This window comes from Gracilinanus agilis, chromosome 1 (assembly GCF_016433145.1).
Source record: "Gracilinanus agilis isolate LMUSP501 chromosome 1, AgileGrace, whole genome shotgun sequence".
NCBI classification, from domain to species: domain Eukaryota; kingdom Metazoa; phylum Chordata; class Mammalia; order Didelphimorphia; family Didelphidae; genus Gracilinanus; species Gracilinanus agilis.
Genome location: NC_058130.1, coordinates 170,273,380 through 170,296,244, shown reverse-complemented (window position 1 = coordinate 170,296,244; position 22,865 = coordinate 170,273,380). Strand labels below are relative to the sequence as shown.

Below are 22,865 nucleotides of genomic sequence, written 5' to 3'. Positions count from 1 at the left end.
GACCTACCATCTCTGGTCCTGGTTTCCAATCTACTGAGCCACCTTCTTGCCTGCCAAGGTATCACTTCTAAGAGTATCTACATTTTCTTTTTTTTTTTTTTAATATTTTAGAAATGCTCAATGAGAATATCCTGCAAAAGTTTTGGTGGGGGGACTTCCCCAGCACCTCTGAAAACAGATGCCAGTCCTGTGGTAGGACTGGGAAGGAAAGAAGTAGAGAAGACCAGAAACTTGTTGTGGGGAAAGGATGGGAAGAGACAGGGGAATTCTTTAGATGAAACTTCAGGTTCAATGAAGATGTGGGATTTAGAATTCAGAAAGAACCACACCCTCCCTTCTGCAAGTAGATGCTTTGCTGCTGATAGCCCAGTACCCCTCCCTCTAGGCTTGCTGCAACCTGTCTGAATTCTGCAGCAGGAAAACTGTACCTTTTGTCTTGGTTTCCTACCTATTTTATGAGGTGATAACTATGTCCTAAACTCTACAAGGGGTCATCTGGCAAAGCCCCCACTCTGTAGATAAGAACACATTTAAACTAAGCAAAATAGATGAGAGCCTCTTCTATCTTTATGGAAATACTGTCATAAGTAAATAGGTGTGTCTGCATGTGTGTGTAAAGACACACACACACACACACACACACAAATACTTTTTTTAACATTTTAGCTTTAAAAAAAAACCCTTACCTTCTGTAAAAGAGAGGTAAGAGTAAGGTAATGGGGGACCAAATGACTTTTTTTTTAAAGCCCTCAGAAGGGCAGGTTGATGGTTCAGTGGAGATCTGGGTCTGGAGTCAGGAGGATCTGAGTTCAAATTTGACCCCAGATACTTCCTAGCTGGGTGACCCTGGACAAGTCACTTCATGCCATTTGCCTAGCTCTTGCCACTCTTTTGTCATAGAATTCATACTAAGACAGAAAGTAAGGGTTATAAAAGAATTTAAAAATAAAAGCAAAAGCCCTATGAGAAGCCATGAAAAAACCAGTTACTGTCAGAAGGTGAGCATAAGGCAGTGCTCCAGGCTGTGGCCCAAGAGGAAAGGCATGTGAAGTGGACAAATGGTGATTTATTCCAGCATGCTCCCTGAGCAGGCTGGTACTGCAAAGTTTGGTCCTGAGGTGCAGAAAATTCTGGAATAGGGAATGGGGAAGTGGGGAGAGAAAAGCAGACTAGAGTCAAAAGGAGGGAAAAAATAAATGTGTTAGAGCAGAGGGAGGAGAAACAAGCAGGTCATGGAGAAGTTATGAACTAAGAAACTTTGGTTCAAGGACATAAGTAGAAGGGACTTTTGGAAGTAAATTGTGTCCTCCCTACTAGGATAAAATCTAATGGGGCAAATGGGACTGTGGGCAGAATTCATTAGGTATTCTCTACTGGAGGAACTATGAGTAGAGTCAGATTAGTTGTAGTCAAGGTAAATGCACACCTACTATGCATGGGTGCCTTGAACACAGTAGGTACTTAATTGAACTGCACAAAGGATACTTAATATTTCTTTCTATAAATGTACATATTAAAACTCCAGAAAAATTTTCTTTTCATGGCAGGCAGATATTTATTTTGTGGTGTTGTGCATCTCTCTTTTGGGAACTAGACCAGATATTTTAATGGGAGAGAGATCTTCAAGGGAGGACATTTTAATTTAGGTCAGATACCTGCTCTGCGAAGGATGACCTTAAGTTTCCTAAGTCATTGAGATAATGTGACTTGCCCAGGGTCACCCAGCTTGTAGGGGCTGAAATTTGAACCTAGCCTTTCTTAACTCTATGTTATATTACGCAAACTCTCTGTGGATCTCTAGAAGCACAATTTTCAAACCTCCCTAGGGTACACAAATTGACTATTCCTGATTCTATGGGATCGCTAGCCAGTAAACTATACCAGAGAACTAGTAAAGACCATAGAATTAGATTCAAAGCTGGAAGAATGAATCCTCAGGGGTTATTTAGTTCAAGCCTCTAGTTTTACAGTTGAGGAAACTGAGGCAAACAGATATTAAGTGCCTTAGCCCAGGGTCACACAGCTAGTAAGTGTCTGAGGCTGGATTTGAAATCATATCTTTCTAACTTCAGGCCCAACACTCCATCTTCTGTACCACCTACCTACCTCCCCAGGAGATTAAGTGGGCCATCAGAATGAGCCAGTCACTCTATTTTACCATCTCTAGTCTACACTGAGAATAAATTCTGAAATTGGCTTCCTTTCCTTCCCTGGGCAGAGGGTTTATGTTGAGTCTTATTAGAAGGTAAACAAGAGAGTCTAGGGTAAAATTCACTGGCTGCTCTGCTTGTTTCTGAAAAGATGCATATAGGACCAGAACAAGATTGAACTTTTCAAAATTCATTCCTGCTCTATTTGTTTGGACTTGGGTTTTGGACTGACATCTTTGAAGATTTGAATCTTCTACTTTGAGAAAATGTGAGTTTTTTTCTCAAGGAACCAGGCTTAGAAGTCTGAGACTGCTCTTTTGCTTCAAATGTCAGGAAGGGAAAAGTTGAACATGTGTTTACTATACTGCCTTTGAAATAACTAGCATACTGGGAAATCTACAGGGGAACCATGGAATGTAGCAGGAGCTAAATCTAAATGGTTACAAATTCCTTTAGGACATTAGTCACAGAATCTTGGAATCTCAGTGTTAGAAGGGATCTCAGGATCCGTACAGTTCATACCTGAACAAGAATCCCCTATAATCCAATTCAGTAAGTATTTATTGTTGTTGTTCAGTCTTTTTCAGTCATGACCAACTCTTCCTGACCTGATTTGGGGCTTTCTTGGCAAAGATACTGGTGTGCTTTGCCATTCCCTTCTTGAGCTTATTTCACAGATGAGGAAACTAAGGCAAGCCTTGCCCAGGGTCATATAGCTAATAAGTAAATGAGTTCAAATTTGAACTCAGGAAGAGGAAACTTCCTAACTCTAAATCTGGCACTCTATCCACTGTTCCATCTAGCTGCCCCAAAGCATTTATTGAATGTCTATAATTGTAGTACAATGAAAGTTACAAAAAATTTAGGGAGTCAGAGGATTGGGGTTAAAATCCCACCTCTGATGCTTACTGTTTAGTTAACCTTGGGGAAGTCCTTAACCTCCTTAGACTTCAGTTTCCTCATCTGTAAAATGAGGATGCTGGACTAAATAGCCTCTGAGATTCCTCACAGCTCTAATCTCTGCCTGTGAGTCAGGAACTAAGGATCTAGAAACAAAATTGGTCATCTAGCCTTTGCCCAAAAATCCAAAATGAGGGAAAACATTATGCTCCCAAAAACCCATTCCACTTTTGATTGTTAGCAATGTCTTCCTAATAAGTCTAAAGTCTGCAATTTTCATCTATTTCTTAGCTCTGTCCACAGGGCAAGTCTAATACCTCTTTATTCTAAGAGAAATTGTTGACTCTCTGTCTACCATTAGTTATAGACTCGGTCTTCTGGACCATCTCTTTAAGGAAAGAGGCAAAGGCTGGGGCTCTGGAGGAGGTAATTATTGCTTTTACCTTCCCCCTGACCTATCACAGGGGATTTATGCTGTGTGCCCTTTACAGGAATGCAAAAGGTACCAGTGTGTGTCTCTGGCCAGGGGATCTAAGCTCTCTTCCTTGAGCTATTGGAAACATGGTGGCCTTTTCAAACTCTAAGGCATTTTCGCTTTGGTGTCTCAGAGAGGGAAAGGATCCAATTATTAAACTAAGCAAACCTTTGCTGCTTCACCAATTATTCTCTTTCTGATTAATACAGTAATTTACTCTAATTACCTGTGTTTCCTGTGGGGAGAGTACTATTATTTTACTTAATTAACCAACAAGTATTTACTCATAGGATCATAGATTTAGAGTTAGAAGAATCCCTTCTCCTCTCTCCTATATGTGTTATTACCATTAGAGGACTAAACTGTACTAATGATAGACCCTAGAGCTGGCTGAGATGCAGCATGGGTAAGTGAAGGAAGTTCTACCTCAGAGTCAGGAGGGCCTTGGACAAGTACTGGTGGGATGACTGGGCCAATCCCTTATCCTCTCAGGATCTCAGGTAACAAATTACAGAATAGACTATACTGGTAGAGGAGGTTCTTTCACTTGACATTCCCTCCCCTGGTGAAATCACAAGTTTAGACCCATGCTTTCGGTGACTGGATATTAATATAGTAAACTTCCTTCTGCAGGTAGATGGTGCTGTGGGCAGAGTGCCAGGCCTGGAATTGGTTAGACCTGAGTTCAAATCTGGCCTTGGACATTTACCAGCTGTGTAAGCCTGGGCAATTTGCTTAACCTTATCTCTCAAGTTTTCCTCATCTGTAAATTGAGCCGGAAAAGGAAATGGCAAACCACTCCAGTATCTTTACCAAGAAACCCTAAATGGGGTCGGGAAGAATTAGCCATAGCTGAAACAACTAAATAAAAACTTACATTAGCATTTATTAGCTGAGACCAGAGAAATGGATCTCATTCTCACCATTTAGCAGATAAAGGGGTTTAGGGAGGAGAAAGAAGCAATTGAATGGTTGTCACATAACATGTCAGTGGCAAATCTAGGACAAGCTCTTAGTGTGATTTCTATTTGCCAAACATTTCTTAAGCACTACCTTTTTGTGTGTAAGGCAGAGAGGCTAGGCACTCTGTCCTGCTTTATCACATAATGTTCCAGTTAACCCTTCATGTGGAACCATGAAAGGCTGAATTTAAAGTCAGGGGATCTGAGTTTGGATTCTGGCTCTGCTAGTTCTGCTGCTGTAGAACCTTGGGCAAAATCTCTGAGCTTCAAATTCTCTCATCTGTTAAAAGAACAGATTGGAGTGGATGACCTCTAGCTTCCTTTTAGTCCTAAATCTCTGATTCTATGACTCTTTGCTTCAGGAGATTCAGTATGTAGACCACAGAACCAAGGGAAGGTTTATAGCAGATAAATTATCCAAAAGCCAAGCTTTTGATCCCCAGACCTACTAAAAGTGTTCAAGCAGTCTGGAAAAGTTATGGTGCTGTTAGGTCTCTGAAACTTAAACAGAAAGGGTATGTGTGCATTAGGACAACTGGGTAAGGGTGAATGGGAAGGGATGGATGACTTTCAGGAAATAGATCCTAGAGGGAAGAACTATTTTCCCATGATCCAGAACCTAGAACCTAGTATGATTACCCTCATCCCTGCTGACTTTTCCAGAGCCCTAGCCACTCTAATGGACCAGGATCAATTGTCTGAATGAAACTAGCATCATAGGCCAAAGTCCATTGGGACAAGAGCATAATATAGTAAAAAGGACACTATTGCTGAGAATTAGGACTGCTGGGTTCAAATCCCAATTCCTGAGACTAAATGGCAGTGTGCACTGGGGTGTGCCATTTTACTTTCTCTAGGCCTCAGTTTCTTCATCTGAAAAATGAGAGGGTTGATTGAAATGACCTCTAAGGTTGCTTTTGGCTCTAATATTCTCTGATCTGTGATCACCGTACCAGAACTCAGAAATACCTGCCACAGTGGGACGTGAGGAGGGAAAGAGGTGAAAATGGGTGTCAGAGAGGTGTGGGCATACCCACATTCCAGAAATACCAGCTCTGTTGGCTGGGGCTTTGATCCCTCACCACCCATCTTCCTTAGCTCTTCATGAAGTTTCTGAGATGAAATTAACCCCAAAAGGGAGGATTCTTCCAGATTATAGAGGTGACTAAGAGCTGGGGACTGACTCAGGTCCAAAAATACAAAATGAAATTGGTTATGGCAGGGAGTATTTCCATAGAGCACACCCTGCACTAAGCTCTCAAGCCAATGTTCAGCTGAATCTCCTCAAGAGGGAACATCCAACTCTCTCAGAATGAAAAAGAACAGAACTTAGAAAACTGAACTTGGAAGTGGGAGGGATAGGACAGGTGGTGCCAGGAGATGGAACTATGCAGGTAGAAATAGCTGGCCTGGGACCTGATGAAAAGCTACATTCTCTCTGTCCTGGGCTCTGATTCAGCCCAGATTATTTGGAATTCAAGGCTGGTCCCTGAGGAGGGCTATTTAGCAGCCCCCAAGTAAGGTGAGATGGGCCTGTCAAGAAGGTTGGCCCCATTCTCACACTGCAGAATCGGAGCCAGGCTCCCTTCTACCACACCATGGCAAAAGAGATCCAGTTAGGGAGAGGGAGAGCACTAGCATAATTTTGGAAAGGCAGAGAACTTTCTGGTTCTTAGCGATCCCCTCTAGCAGACCTAGAGAGAATAAGAATATTTCAAAAATGCTGTGGATGGTTGGTGTGGCCCAGAAAGCATATTTTAATCAGTTGGATGGACTTTGGGACCTGGTGCACCCATAGCCCAGGCAGCAGGATTTAGTCCAATGCAGTTGAGAGGAGGGGCTGACCCAGGCACCCAGAGACTGCTTCTCTCAGTCATGGATGGTCACAGTCAGACTGGCAGGCAGAGCCTTGGTGGAAGACTCCAAAGTGGGGCAGTCCAGTAGAACTAGCTAATACTTAGGGGTAGGAAGCCAGAAATTCCAGATTGGTATTTCATGCCTTAGCTTTGCTTCTCCAAAATAGACATACCTAGAGGTCCAGTCAACACATTTAGGCAAAAGGTGCCCTCAGTTCAGAGGATGGGTTCACGAGTCACACCTCCCCCCACCCAAATGACTCCTTCTCCTATTTTAGTTACTCTCTTCCTCTGGGGATGATGGTGGCCTCTAGAGTGGACCAAACTAACTTCCTTGGGTTTTTAACTCTGAGGGACAAGAAGTACAACTCATCTAGCAAGACATGTGGAAGGACTGGCTGTTACTAGGAACAGGGCTCTTAGCAACAAGATCTCTCTTTTAAGATCTGGCATCTTATTGCCAGTTACTCCCAGGTTAAGGGTGAAAACTAGTTTGGAAAGAGAGGGCTATTCTGAATGCCTCTGTGCCCAAATTCTTCCCACCGCCACTTCCCCCTTCACTGTAAACACATCATAGATCTCAGTGGTCATCTTGTCCAAGCCCTTCATTTTACAGATGAGGCCTCAGCCCAGAAAAGTTAAGTGATTTGTCCAAAGTTACACAGCTAGCAACTAGCAACACCAAAATTTTATTCTAGGTCTCAGGACTCTAAATTTAGTTCCCTTTCTGCTTTTTCACTGATGAACACTGACCTAACCCCTCTCCTCAAAATCCACCCAATTTAGGTAACTGTTCAAATGAAGACGGAACCATTAGATGATTTTACATGAGATTGATAATTTGAATTCCAATCTGGTTCTGCTATATAGTTTGTTGAAAGTTTGGGGCTGGAGGATTGTTAAGTCCTAATTAAAACCCCATTACCAATAAATATTCCATTTCATCTCTTTTTTAAGAGCAGCTCCAGATGTTTGAATAGAGATTTCTAAATATTGCTGTTATTTCCAAATTTCCTACTCTAGTGTCAAGGATACTTCCAGATTTCTAAACAAGAGCTTGTTCCAGCCTGCTAAAGAATCAGCTCAAATGGTCGAAGTATCCTAGGTCGCTTTTTTTAGTTCTTTAAGTACCAGTTGGTTCTGACACTGTGCCATGGGTACTGGCTTTTATAATATCCATAAAAGGATCATAGACCCAACTCCAAAGTATGCACAAAGCCAGAGGACAGGTTAATGCAGCAAGATTGATTTTTTTTCTAGTTCTCTCAGACACACTAGACTATATGTGGAAGAATCACTTGCCAGCTCTCATCTCAGTTTTCTCATCTGTAAAATAGGACTCTGTGATATGTTCAAAAAATTAGTCATGCTTTAACAGACTTTTCCTTGAATTAAAAGCTATGGCTTCTCTGTAGAAATAGTAAGTAATTATGGTGAAACCTAAAAACCTACTTTAATCAGGAGGGTGCTTCTTTTACATTCTAGTTTTTAGATTAAAAAAACTATTGTTATCTTTTGTTTTTAGATAACCTAAATTTCTAAATATATCCCTCCCTCTCCCCTCATCCCAGGAATCATCCCCTGTAATAAACATTTTTAATTTTTTTTAATTAAAATCCTTACCTTCCATCTTGGAGTCAATACGTGTATTGGCTTCAGGGCAGAAGAGTGGTAAGGGCTAGGCAATGGGGGTTAAGTGACTTGCCCAGGGTCACACAGCTAGGAAGTGTCTGAGACCATATTTGAACCTAAGAACTCCCATCTCTTGGCCTAGCTCTCAATCCACTAAGCCACCCAGCTGCCCCCAAAACATTTTAAAAGAAAGAGAAAAGGTAGTTCATATTTCTTCAGTTCAACCAAGTCTAATAACATATGCAATATTCTTTACCTTTAAATACTCCACATCTACAAAAGGGAAGGAGGTGTCTTTTGTCATCTGTTTTGGGGTCAAAGAACACATGTTCTTTTTTCAATAATAAATATGTCTTTCATCTTGGGCAGTGATGGGACCTGGAAGAAACCTCAGAAGCTTCTCCATTTCCAATTTTTCTAATCTTCTGCTTTGCCTCCACAGAGAGTTTCTGATTGTAAGCGAGGCTGACAATTTCTCCCAGTCTTTGGGAAGGTAAAGTAGGGACTCTATATCTGTGCTGGAGAGATCCCTATTTGTTTTCCCTTTGGCTCCCCAAATCCCCCATACACAGAAGACAAAGAAGAGGCTGTTTTGTATTTGCACCTAAGGTTTCAAACCCAGATTGAATTGGGTTTGGTTATTTTGTGTCCTTTAAACACTCTCCTGGAGCAACTTCAACTTTTGAAAAAAGCTAATCCAGAGAATTACAACTTCCACGTCAGGTCAATAACATACAGTTAGCTCAATCCTTCTGGGTCTTGAGTTGGACCAAGTCTTCCCTTCTTTACCAGGGAATTTAGTAAACAGACTTGTAAACAGAATGAGTAAACAGAGTTCCTCTCTACCACCCTGGACAGAGACCCTCCCTGAACCTTCCTGGAAACAATCCATGTTCTAGTATAACAAGCCAAAAGAGAAGAAAACAAGGCCTGATCCTCTGGAGAAATGTGCTCTGAATCTGTTCCCCATTATTACACCCACTCTTCCTGACTGTGATTGTGAAATAAACTTTGGAATCCCCTGGCCTCTGCAGACTACATGTTCTGCAGCACTGACTCTTAAGAACCTTAGCTCAAAGATGAAGACAATTAAAAGGCATAAGAGAGCTACCTCCTGGAGGCAGTAAAGATACTAGGACCCAGCTCAAGTTCTGCCCCATCCTTCTAGGTTCATCTTTAACTGATGCTGGTTTCATCTTAGGAAGGTGGGATTTTCTTTAAATCAACCTATCCTCTCACTAGACCTGAGGTTTCCCTCCTGGACGGGCAATCTATCTGCTTCCCTTTCTCCCTGCCTATTTTTCTATGATTGTTCCTTTGAAAAGGGTCAGTCAGCATTTAATTCATCCACCTAGGTCAGTCCCAGTGAATAAAATTTTCTAATAAATCATAAAAGTTGGATTTTTTTAAAGCTCTACAAACAGTTGAGTTGTGGATAATTGGAGTGTCCTTTGTAGCCTTCCTCCTCTCTTCCTTCCCGACGAGAGAGAAGGAGGGAGCTTTTAGGGAAGAATCTAGTTTGAGATATGGAATAAGGGTTGAACAGTCAGACTTCAGACCTCTCTTTTTCTCTTTCATTCCTTCCTTCCTTCCTTCCTTCCTTCCTTCCTTCCTTCCTTTCCTTTCCTTTCCTCTTTCTTTTCTCTTTCTCTTTCTTTCTTTCTTTCTTTCTTTCTTTCTTTCTTTCTTTCTTTCTTTCTTTCTTTCTTTCTTTCTTTCTTTCGCAGGTGCTCTCAGCCTCTGACTAAGCACAGGAAAGGCCAGGGTTATTATTCGGGGTGAACTGGAAAGTGGTGTGAGTTGGAAAGCAAGTCTGATTTACAGGCTGTTTTATTCTTAAAAATCAATCTAGCAACAAGATTTCTTTGTGCCTCTTATGGGCCAAATAATGTTAGGTCAACCCTTTCCTTTTCTCATTTTCTTCTCCAATGGCCTCCTTTCTTTCAGTCCCATCTCCCTTTGTCACCCCAAGAGGTCCTTCCTATCTTTTCCTGGGAAAATTCTCATTCTGTGCTGAACTGAATGATTCTTTGTGGGTGGGTGGGAAAAGAAACAGGGTTGATGCTAGATGGATAGTAGGGAGGGGTCCCTATCAGCTCCATCAGCCATTCTGACAGACAGTGGGTGAAACATCTGGCTGCCCAAATACATATTCATTACAGAGATGAAAGGGCCTTGACTGGCTCTACTGGTTTCCAGGATTTGTAGGAGCTAGGCATCACTAACTGCAAATTCCAAGTCCCTCCCACATTCCAGGCACCTCCTGGCACTAGAATTCACACCACTCACAAAATTACATACAAAATGCATAAACACACTAATAAGTATATGTGGGACTTGGACTGGATTATCTCTCCTTAAAGGTCCCTTCTAGCTCTGATATTCCATGGTTTATATGATTCTAGGTCAACCTCACCCACAGAAAAGGAAGGAGGATATAGGACCATTTTGCTTTACAAGATGCCTTGTTCCCTCTGTGGTCCGGGGTAGGCTTCTTGGAAGCTAAATGTTCCTGGATTCAAGCAATGTTAGGCAGAGGCTGGGGCTACGAGGATTTCAAAAGACAGAATGTAGCCACTGGCCTTGGAATCCTACTGAGCTCCAATTTAAATCCCTTCTCCTGATTGCAATCCCAGAAAGCCTATAGAACTGATCATTTTGTCAGTAGGATCACTCAAATCTCAGGAGGCAAAGGCTTTCCTTTGTTTAAAAAATAGCCTAAGGGTGGGGTCCAAAACCCCAATCCATTCCAAAACCGGATGAAGCCAATGGGAAGACAAAGACTGGGGAACTGGTTTGAGAACCAGCCTGGTGTGTCCATGACACTGAGGCTTAGTTAGGGCTGGGTGAGTGAATGAGAGGAGGCAAAGTCCTTCTCCTAATACTTCAGGTCCTTCAAAGAAGAGAGCAGTCACTGGTTAATTATTTGGATTATTTGAGTTAAGGATATGGTTTTCCTGTGTCATGATATTAGAGTTGGGATGAGGTGGGGCATAGACACTGTGGCCAAACTGGGCAAAGAATAGATGATTTGGAATTAGAATTACTACAGGCCCAACAATGAGAGTTGGCTTAGGGACAATGGAGTTAAGATAAATTGGCACTAAAATACTCAAGGAAGAATTTTACAGTGAAGTAAGCACACACAAAGCTTTATATATTGTCAATGAGCCTTCTAGGATGGAATTTTTCATTGTAGCCTCCCCTTAGCCTTTCTAAAATCTCCTTGACTTAAAGCATTGCAGAATTGACCTAGTTCTTGTCTAGCTACATTCTAGATAATCCTTCAAGATCTGCTATTTCCAAGAAGCTTTCCTTGAAAATTTCAATCCATAAATTCTCTCTCCCTTCTCTGAATTCATAGCATTTATTTTCTATCCAACTCATTTAGTACTTATTAATCTGTTATCTTTTATATTACTGCCTTGCACTGGTGTTTTCTTCTTAATTTTTTTTTTGTATGTGTCTTATCTCCCCAGGTGGATCTTAAATTTCTTAAGATCAGGGACTTGTAGAATCACCAAATTCCCAAGTTGGAAGGAAGTTCACAGGCCATCTAATTGAAAACAAACTTAAACTCTTCTGTAACATCCCCACATGAGGATCTCAAGTGAGGAGGAACTCACTACATCTCAAGACAGTTTATTTCATTATTTAATAACTCTTAAGCATTAGGAAATTTTTTATCTAGCTAAATTCTACCTTCCCATAACTTCTATCCAATATTTCTGGTCTTGTATTCTTGAGCCATGCAAACAAGTCTAAACCCTTTCCCCCGTGACAGCTCTTCTATTGGTCCTTCCCCTAAATCTTTATTTCCAAACTAAGCATTTTCAGTCATTTATACCATAATTAAGGCACTTCACTATCCTACTTGCCTGTTTTCTGGAGGCTCTCTAGTTAATATCCTTGACATGTAGTATCCAGAATTAAGCATAATACCTCACATTTATTCTAGACATTATGCCTCTTTTTTTAAAAAAAAAAAAACCTTACTTTCCATCTTAGAATCAATACTGTATATTGGTTCAAAGGCAGAAGAGTATTAAGGACTAAGCAATGGGAGTTATGTGACTTGCCCAGGGTCACACAGCTGGGAAATGTCTAAGGCCAAATTTGAACCTAGGACCTCCCATCTCTAGGCCTGGCTCTCAATTCACTAAGCCACCCAGCTTCCCCCCATTATGCCTCTCTTAATAGGCCTAAAATCACATTAGTTTTTTTGGCCAACATTTTGCATTATTATATTATATTATATGAGCTTGCAGTCCACTGAAACCCCCAGATCTTTCCCATATGAACCGTGACATAACTGTAACATTCTTCCATCTCATACTTGTAAAGTTGATTCTCTGAATTCATATGAAGGATTTTACATTTATCCTTATTAGATATCATTTTATTAGACATGCTTCATTGTTCTGGCCTGCCAAGATCTTTTTTTAGATTCCTTACTTTATTATTCAAAGTGCTGGCTCCCTCTCCTGGCTTTGTGTCATCTTCATATTTTATATTAAAGCATTAAATAACACATGGTCAAGGACAATTCTCAGAGACACTCTATTAGAGAATATTCTCCAAGTTGACATTGAGCTATTAACCTATTCTAAATCCATTTCATTATACTATTGTCTAACTCTAACCCACATCTCTTCATCTTATATACAAGGAGACCATAAGAATCATTGTCAAATGCTTTGCTGAAATCTAGGTAAACTATATCTAGCGCATTCCACTGATTTACTGTAAGTCTAGTATGGACAGGGATAAGGATTGGACCTTTGATTTCTCTGGCATAGAGAATTTCCAGATGAGAAATGCCTCTACCAATGAATTATCTGTAACTTAGAAGTATCATGGCTCCAAGGCTAGTTCTCTAGCCACAACTATAGAGGTATGATCGGAATCATATTAAAACATAATTGGGAAATGTTTAACAACAAAAAAAAACATAAATAGTGTCATTTTTTTTGTTTTCTAAGTCAATATGGGCCTTCAGTCTGACACTACACCACTTTACCATGATACCTCACTACTCTAAAAATCTGTTCTTTTTTTCTTTTTATTTTAAATCCTATTTTCTTTTTAAAGCACAAACTATTTTTTTAGTTCCAGATTCTCTCCTTCTTCTTCTTTCCCCCACTCCATGAGAAGGCAAAAAAACCAAAACCTATTACAAATATATATATTGTTATGAAAAACAAACTTCTTTGTAAGTGGAAGGAAGGAAGGAAGGGAGGAAGGGAGAGAAGGAGGAAGGAAAGAAATACTTTATTCCGTATTCTAAGTCTATCCCCTTTATCATTTCTAACAGTACAATAGCATTCTGTTACATTCAACCATTCCCCAACTGATGGACATCTCCTCAGTCTCTTTACTACTACAAAAAAAGAGTAACTATATTTTTGTATATATATATGGATCCTTTTCCTCTTTATTTGATCTCCTTGGCAAATAGCCCCAGTAACAGTGTTACTGGGTCAAAGAATATGTACCATACAATAACTTTTGGGGTATAGTTCCAAATTGCTTTCCAAAATGGACTAGTTCACAGTTCCTCTAACAATACATTAGTGCACCTGTTTTCCCACATCCCCTCCAATATTTGTCATTTCTCATTCTTGTCAACTAAGGATGTAAAGTGGTTATTTTAATTGCATTTTCTAATTATTAGTGATTTAAAGCATTTTTTCATGTAGCTATTGATAGCTTCAATTTTTTTCCCTTTGAAAATTGTCTATATATGTTAAAAAATGAAACCTTAAACAGATGTACTTACTGCAAAGGTTTTTTTTTCCCCCAGTGTCTTTTCTTCTAACTGAATACTCTTAATAAACTCATGCTGGTTTTTTACATCACTATTTGATTTTCCAGATGTTCACCAACCATTCATTTGATAACACATTCTGGACCCTGTTTTATGTGCTGTGAAGTCATAGAAAGAAGTCATATGGTTAGGAGATCTAGATTCAAATCATGGCATTATCACTTTGCAGTTATAGGACCTTGGGCAAATCAAATTTCTCTCAACCTCAGTTTTTTCATTTATAAAATGAGAATAGTGGTCTTTATATTACACATTTTCCAAAGTGGTTGTGAAGAAAACATTTTTTTAACCAAAAGGTGGGAGATAATAACATTTACATTATAGTACTTTAAGGTTTGCAAAATACTTGAGAGATCTTATTTGATCCTTACCCCAACCCTATGAAATAGGGTTAATCCTTTTTAACACATTAAACTGAGGCTCAAGAAAAGAGATTTGCCCAGTGGCACAAACTAGTGTCTGAGACGGTATTCAAACAGTTTTCTCCTGACTGTATAGTCATTATCTTCACCATCATTATTATATTTATAATCTCCACAGGACCAGAATGTTATTGAGCAACTAATAAATGTTCAACAAATATTGATTGGATGGGTTAGAAGAAAGGATAAACAAGAACACATTTCAGCTCAGTTGGCTTTATATAACAAGTAGCCTAAGACTCAGACAATATTCCTGGAAGGAAGCTTTGCCTTAGGTCTACTCTGGAAATTATCAAGACCAGAAAGAGATTCCACCCAGATCTGTGGCTGTAGTAATCTGTGGCTCTTGGTCAGGACATCAAGAAACTAGGAGTTAGCTCAGAGGCTTACTCAGAAGGGGCAGTATCAGAAAGGATTAAAGGTCCAATAGAGGAACCATGTCTTTGGATTTAGGGGAGGATAAGAGCAAGCTTCTGATGACTATCCTTGAAACCTATTCCTTAACATCAGCTCATATCTTTACAGCATCTCCAGTAAAGAGTTATCAGAGTTGATTGATCAACTTCAAAAAAATGCTGATCAGGTGGAGAGAAACATCGTGGACACTGACTCCAAGATGCAAAGTGTAAGTATTAGGCTCCTTCCTATCCTGTAATCATCATCTTATCCCACCATACCTCTCTTGGCATCAACTAACTCATTCCTCTTCTGCAGCTCCTCTTTGTGAAGTATGGAGCTGGCTCCTCTTTTCTCTATGCATGATCCCCAACTTCCCTCTTCTTTAAGTCTAGCTTTCTGCCTCTAGACTCTTTGGAACAAGGTCAGACTTCATGGTGATCTTGAATGTTATTTAAAGGAAAGAGGTAATATAAACTAAATTTAGTGACCATGAGGAAGGAAACTACTTTTACATTGAATCCCATGTCCGAGGGCATAAAAAATAAGATTTCTCTTCTACATGCTGTGAAGCATTAACTATTCCTGCAAAAACTGAAGTCTGATTCCTAAAACATAAACATCTTAGCCCTCACCTTTCATATCTTCTTCTTCATACTTCTTTTCTCCCCACCCTTCACAGTTTCCTCAGTAGATGGACAATGAGCAGTATGATCCTCCTTGATAGAAGGCTGGCCTCCAAAATCATAACCAAGCAGGGCTGTTACATGACGGTAGTTGTGAATGCAGGACCCAAAGAACAAAAACAATAGCTGTCTCCTCAAGATTAAGGACTTGCCAAGTTCTGATGGATCCTGGATGGTTTGAGATGCTAAAATAGGTTTTATACTTAAATAGTTCTGTGATCCCATCAGTTTGGTTGGATAAACAGATATATCTCAATTCATTTACAATTTCTTGTCCTTTTAGATCCTTGTCCATAATTTTTTATAATCCTCTATATAAGATATTCCCAACATATTTTCTTTGGTTCTTTTATTACTATTTCATGGTCCTTGATATGAAAAACTTGGGCTCTTCATTTTTTCTCTCTCACTCTTGTTACTTAACTAGCCATTTCTTTACCCAATATTTGATGACACCACTTCTATGCTACCTTAGGATACTTTTTTATGGTCTTATGCCTTTTATAAAGCTATTCTTTGATTAGAAATAATCATTGGTAATATACTGAAGTTAATTTATACCAAATGAAGTTAGAAACTGGCCTTATACCTAAAAGGAAATGTTTATACTGAAGTCATGAGGGCTCAGCAATATACTAAACACATGCTTTGTGCCCATAACTATAGTAGGCTCTGTTGAGGAGTCAAAAAAACCGCTTTCAGGGCATTAGATAAACTCTTAAAAAAAAAACATACCTTCCATCTTAGAATCAATACTGTGTTAAGATGGAAGGTATGGTTTCAAGGCAGAAGAGCAGTAAAGGCTTGACAATGGAAGTTAAGTGACTTGCACAGGGGCACACAAGCAGGATGTGGCTGAGCTCATATTTGAACCTAGGACCTCCTGTCTCCAGGTCTGGCTGTCAATCCACTGAGCCATCTAGCTGCCCCCATTAGATAAGCTCTTAATTAACATTGTTCAAAGATATTTAGTTTAAGTAGAAGTAACCAGACATCATAGTTAATAGGGAATAGGAAGTTGGATTTGGAATCCTGACTTAAAATCAAGACTAACTATGCAACTATAGGCAAGTCAGTCAAAATCTCTGTGTCTCAGTTCTTTCATCTGGAAAATGAAGGAGTCAGAAGTGATAGCCTCTAAGGTCCCTTCCAGTTCTAAAACCATGATCAGTCCTATGATCTACTATTGCAGTTATCAAATGTTATGGTCTCAGGACCCCTTTACACTCCTAGAAATTAGCGATGATCTCCCTCGCAAAGAACTTTTGTTTATGTGATAGATAGATAGATAGATAGATAGATAGATAGATAGTATTTGAAATTAAAACATCTTGCCACTATTATGAAAATAGTTTTGACCTCTCAAACCCCCTGAAAAGGTCTCAAAGAACCCCTCAATGGCCCCTGACCCCTTAAGAACCACTAATCTAGTAATAAACACCAGTTCTTGCTAACACATGATTAAATCTTTAAAAATTACCTCTACTAGGATCTCAACACACAGAATAACCCCTTCTCGTGAAATAAAATGTTGAACACAGTGATTTCTAGCATTCTATGATTGTCAGATTAATACTGAAGTCAGACACATACATCCACACAAACTTGCTGATCTTTGGAAGAAATACCTTCCCTTTGTTGACTATTTTTCCTGTACAGTATTAGTGCTCCCTACTACAGCCTGATTTTTTTTCTTTGCCCATAGGACCTAACAAAGATTAAGGAGGGCCAGCCTGCTCAACACCGAGAACACTCCCTCCAGAAGCTTGCTGAATCTGAAAAACTCCTCTATGTTTTGGAGGGAGATGCCGCTATAGCTAAGCACATGAAACACCCCCAAGGAGATATGATTGCAGAAGAGTAAGTCCAGTTTTTATTGCTTGTTTGTTTAAATCCTATTAGTATCAGATGCAGATGCTAGCCACTTCCCAGCTGTGTGACCCTGGGCAAGTCACTTGACCCCCATTGCCCACTCTTACCAATCTTCCACCTATGAGACAATACACCGAAGTACAAGGGTTTAAAAGAAAAAAAAAAAAGAAGTTAGTTTTATAAGAAACACCGTTGTCTCCTGACTTCAGGGTATTCATTCCATTTCAACAAGAGTAACTTCTCTCAGAAGTTTCTTCAATGCTTTCCACCAATACAGAACCCTCTAGCCTCCTCATTCTTAGATTTGATATCAGTATAGAAGTAAAAAATTTCTCAGAATTTGGGAGTAGTCGAGCCAAGAAGGGGGCAGAGAATGACACCTGAACTATCCAGTGGAAGGGGGTCAAATATTGAGCAAGAGGCCTTACAAAGTACAGGCAGATCATAGACCTGTAATTTTACTTAACTGATACAGCGAATTTCTAGATGAGAAAATTCCCTCTTACAACATATGGCACCTTCTCTTCAATTTGTAATCTTAAAGAATTCTTAGCATCAGAGACAGGACCTGAACTCAAGTCTTCATGACTTTCAGGCTATCTTTCTATCCACTATTTCATGCTAACTTTGGAGACACATGTCAAAATCATCACTTTACAGATCCCTGCTGATGAATTTGGATTTTCTTTCTCCTCAGTATCCGGCAGTTGAAGGAAAGAGTGGCAAACCTACGTATGAAGCACAATCAGATTTACAATTTGACTGTTAAAGAAGTGGATCCACAGGTCAACTGGTCATCTGTGGTTGATGAGAAACTGGTAATGACCCTTCCTGCAAGGCATTCCTTTAAATGCTTATCAGTGAGATGCTAGGTGACAGAAAAATGGACTGGCTATCACGTGAGAATCAGAGCTTGCTCAGTGCTTTCTAGAGAGAGTCCCTAGATTTGGTCAAGAGACATATAAGTTTGGGAAGTTGTCTCCTAACCATTATTTCCCTTAAGAGGAAAGATTCCTGAATTTGGAGTCAGAAGATTTCGAAATGAATCCAAGTTTTGCCATCTAGTAGCCATTTGACCTTGGGGAAGGTAACTTAACTTCACCATGCCTCAGATTCCTCATCTATAAAATGTGGATAATAGTTGCACTCCCTGTCTCACAGGTTATGGCAAAAACCAAATGAGATGATATATATGAAATAAGGTATTAATGTAAGTTGTTATTATCACTGGTCAAGTGTAGGAGCCCTTGCCTGATTTATGGGAATTCATCTGGGTTAGTTAAGAATACCTTATTGAGGTTGAAAGGACTTCATTATAGGGTTTGGTGAGGAGTGGATGAATGACTATGTGATAGTCTTAAGAATGCTGCCTGTGCTTTAGGCATAGACCTCTATGTCCTCACTTTCTCTCTCTTTCCTGCAACTTCCCTTACCTTCCCTGTACTCCAGGATATGCTTGGCAATCAAAACTTTGGGACAGACCTGCCATTAGTCGACCACCAGGTAGAGGAGCATAACATCTTTCATAATGAGGTCAAAGCTATCGGACCCCATATCACCAAAGAAGGAGATAAGGTACAGCTGAAAATATGGGGGAAAAAACTCTCAAGAACAGGGAGAGGGTGAGAGAAGGGAGTCTGGGTTTTTCTGTTCTAAGTTGTGCCTTTTTATTCATAGGAACAGAACAGTGACCTCCAGGCCAAGTATCAAAAACTGCTGGTAAGAAATTCCTCTGTTAGTAAAAAGTTAATAAGAAATGAGAGTATGACCAGGCATGAGGGATGGGGCCATGGAACAGTAAGAAGGTAGAGATATCCCTCATACTCAGGTAGAAGAATAATTACTACTAGAGGCAGATCTTGGGAAACTGTACTCTCCCCAGGCTGTATCAGTGACAGGAAGGCTGACAATATGGCAGAAGTGAAGCAGCAGACCAGGACCCATATCTGTTTCTTCTGTCTTGAACAGGCAGGATCCCAGGCAAGACAACAGCACCTGAGCTCTCTTCAGGACTACATGCAGCGCTGCACTAATGAACTATACTGGTTGGACCAGCAGGCCAAAGGTCGAATGCAATATGACTGGAGTGACCGCAATCTAGACTATCCTAGCCGCCGACGTCAGTATGAGGTATTTAACTCAGATTTTCCCCCTCAGACAATGGCTTCTGAAGTGTCCAGAACACCTGATTAGCTGAGTTTGGGTCCCTACAGTCCTATCAGAACCTCTGTATATCTCCAGCACAAATTCATAGTTCTTTTCAGTTACTAGGAGGCCCTGGTATCTAAGAGGCAGCTGGGGCCCTCATCCCAATCGCAAAGCAAAAAGAAAACGGGATTAGAGCAATGGATTTGAAGTCCTAAGTTTAAAGCCAATCTCTGGCTCTCCAGGACTGCATGTCCTCATCTGTAAAATCAGGATGCTGAACTCGATGGCCTCTAAAGCTCTTTCTAGCTCTCTACCTAGGAACTATGAGAATATTTCATCCCTAGCTATATGTGAGCACAGGTATGACAAGGTCCTAATCATATTTCCTTAGAAAAATGCCCAGTTTCAGACTATGCAAGATCTTTAGACATGTGAATGGACTCAAGAGCCTGAGTGGGTGACAATCTATAGGTCATGTGGAAGATAAGTACATAAGGAATGAAGACACAAAAGAACTTCAGAGAAATATACTATTGCACTTCCTAGAATTTCATCAACCGGAACCTGGAGGCCAAAGAGGAGAGAATTAATAAGCTACACAGTGAGGGTGATCTGTTGCTGGCTGCTGAACACCCAGGGAGGAATTCGATTGAGGTACTGCCCAATTAAAAGACTTTTAGAACAACTTCTCTACTTCATCCTCTTATGAGAACCAATAGTCATCCATGCCCAAGTTCTCAAACGTCTCATCAATTCATCTAACTGTTGTTTTCCACTTCCTTCAATGAGTGTATGGTTCCATTCTCCCAACCATACCAGCCTGTGCCCATGTGCACACACTCACACATTCTCCATATTTTGGCTCTGTGCTGAACCCTCTATTCTATGCATCTCACTCACTTCATCTTTCAGACATCCTGTACTGTAAGCAATCTCAAAGTGGCCTCCCTTTCCCTTCTCCTTTCTTAGATCTCGCTCTATTGGTAGGGTCAGATTTCTGTTTGATAGAGTCTGATTTAGCAGTGTTCCGTTTAACACCCTTCTGATTGGCAACCTCCAGTCCTGACCTCCTGTCTGAGTTCAGGAACTCTACTCACACATAGGTCTACCAGTTGTGATTCTACTACAACCTGAATACTATCTTTCTTCATCTCCTAGGCTCATATGGAGGCAGTCCATGCTGACTGGAAGGAATATCTGAACCTGCTCATCTGTGAGGAGAGTCATTTGAAATACATGGAGGATTATCACCAGGTGTTGTGGGAACTGACTCTTAAGCACTTCATTTGTTCCTAAACCAGCTGATACAAGAGTTTTCAGAGTCCTTAGTTTTTATATTTTCTTGGTGTTGGTTTATTTTATGCATTTCTAGCTATTTTGAGATGATGAAGGGGAAATGGGATTACTCAACTATTTCATCAGAATTCCCCCTTTTTGAGTGTTTTCAAGGGGCACAAATACTCACAGGAAAACCTAAAGACAGAATCCAAAGACCTCCAAAATTTTCCCAATTTTATCTTCTTGTGAGATCCGCGGGGTACTAGAGAGAATTAAAGGAGGAGGAAACCCAAAATTGATCAACATGTATTTATAAGGGACTTACTATGTGTAAAGAGCTATGGCAAATGCCAAGAATGATACAAAGTATAAGACTTAGTCCTTGTCACTAAGGAATTTATGATATACACTGTAACTGGTAAAAATTATGTATGTAAAAAGTTATTTGTGATATAAGGTAATATGTACATGTTATGTAGTTAATAAGGACTGAAGGAGTTTAGGAAGGAGGACAGATTACTATGAGCTGGGGTGTTCAGCAAAGGTTTCACAGAGGACTTAGGACTTAAATTGTGCCTTTTAAGGATATGTAAGATTCAGATAAATGAAGAGCATTTGAGGTGGAACAAATGCCGTGAACAAAGAAATAAAGGCAAGAATATGCAGGATGAATTAGTAGACCAGGAAATCATGGGAAATAGCACGGTGTAGTGGTAAGAACACTGGATTGGATTTGAGTCAAAGCCATAACTAGCAATTAAATAGCATGGAAAAGTGCTCAGAACAACTAGCACTAAATGTCCCCTCTGTTGTCTTGGGGGTTAGACACCAGATAGCAGCCCATGGTGGAAGGAAGGGGTGGGTAAGAATATACCCAAGATTCCATCTAGTGGGAGGAGACAGAGACTATTGAACACTGGGTCCCAAGAAGGGAACCTCCAGAACAACACAAAACCACTGCTTGGAAAGCCAGTGGCATTTGCATGGTGTAAATTTGTGTATTTTCTCAATTTTGATGCCCTGGGATCAAGACCTAGTTTTAGCTTTTTATGTCTTGATCCTGTCATGCTTTGGTCATTTGACATCAGGCAACTTAATCTTTATTTGCCTCAGTTTTGTCATGTATATAAATATATATATATATATGTACATATATATGTTATAGCTACTTCTCAGAATTGTTAAATGGATCAAATGTGATAAGTCTGCAAACCTTAAAGCACTATACCATAAACTTAATATTTTGAAAGCCAACTGAGTGTGTCCAAGCAGAAAATTAAATGAAAACAGTGTGTGAGGAATATTCATTAGATGGCAGTTTGTATGAAGACCAGGAACCTAGTGAAGAATGAATTCTTCAGGAACAAAGTGATAAGAACTGGGGAGTAAAGGGAGTAAGGGCAGGGGAGGAAGGTTAATGGGGTTAGAAAGAAAAGTACAGATGCATGAAAGTATCAGAATGTATAAAAGGATCAACAAGGTTTAATGACCAAATGGATATGGGAGGCAAAAAAAGATAAAGAATTCAAAGTGATTCTAAATTTCAGTAACTGGGAAATGATGACATAATTCATTGACAGAAACCAGGGTAACCAAGAGGTGGCTTGAGAAGGAAAGATGGAAAGTTCATTTTAGACATATTGAGGAGTATTAAGCAGAAATTTAGAAAGGTGGGACTAAAACTAAGATTAGAGGTCATAGGATGGAGATGTGTGTTTTATAGTCAATCTATGTAGAGGTGATAGTTGAAGAGAATGAAAGAGAATTCAGGAGTAAAACTATTAAGAGAAAAGAGCAGAAGATGATTGAACCTTAAGTAATATCCACATTTAGGGGGCAAGAAAAGGAAGAGGAGCCAGCAAAGTATATGGAAAATCTAACTGCATGGCAAGACCAGGCTGGCATGAAGGTTATGAAGCATTAGCATGCTGGTATGATCCACTGTGTTAATGAATTCTAAACAAGCAAATATTCAAATGGTTATTTAGCAAAAACTTTGTGTTAAGGAAATGTTGCTAGAAACAGAGCCTTTAGGGAGCTGAGGTGGGGGGCAACAGTCCTTAGTACCCCTTCAAATAGTCCTAAAGCCCTGAGGGCTCTCTTGCATTGGTGATTTGTGCATAAAGGTGACCCCAGCATTTTTTGCTTAGGCTATGGGGATCTAAGGAAGGAAGGACAATCCTCTTTTTTAAAAAAACCCACAGTAGGGAATGGTAGCCCTTAAACAAGTGACTCACTTATCCATATCAATAATTAGACTG

The 22,865-nt window shown here is 40.0% G+C and overlaps 1 protein-coding gene across 1 annotated transcript in view; it reads left to right on the top strand.

Moving 5' to 3' along the window:
- Positions 1-22,865, top strand: part of PPL (periplakin) — a 47,353-nt gene that overhangs the window by 6,329 nt on the left and 18,159 nt on the right. Inside the window, exons 2-9 of the mRNA XM_044659024.1 lie at positions 14,750-14,849; positions 17,012-17,166; positions 17,876-17,996; positions 18,628-18,753; positions 18,856-18,897; positions 19,147-19,308; positions 19,873-19,980; positions 20,485-20,580. Of these exons, the coding sequence (XP_044514959.1) occupies positions 14,750-14,849; positions 17,012-17,166; positions 17,876-17,996; positions 18,628-18,753; positions 18,856-18,897; positions 19,147-19,308; positions 19,873-19,980; positions 20,485-20,580 (910 nt within the window). The remainder of the gene's footprint in view (positions 1-14,749; positions 14,850-17,011; positions 17,167-17,875; positions 17,997-18,627; positions 18,754-18,855; positions 18,898-19,146; positions 19,309-19,872; positions 19,981-20,484; positions 20,581-22,865) is intronic.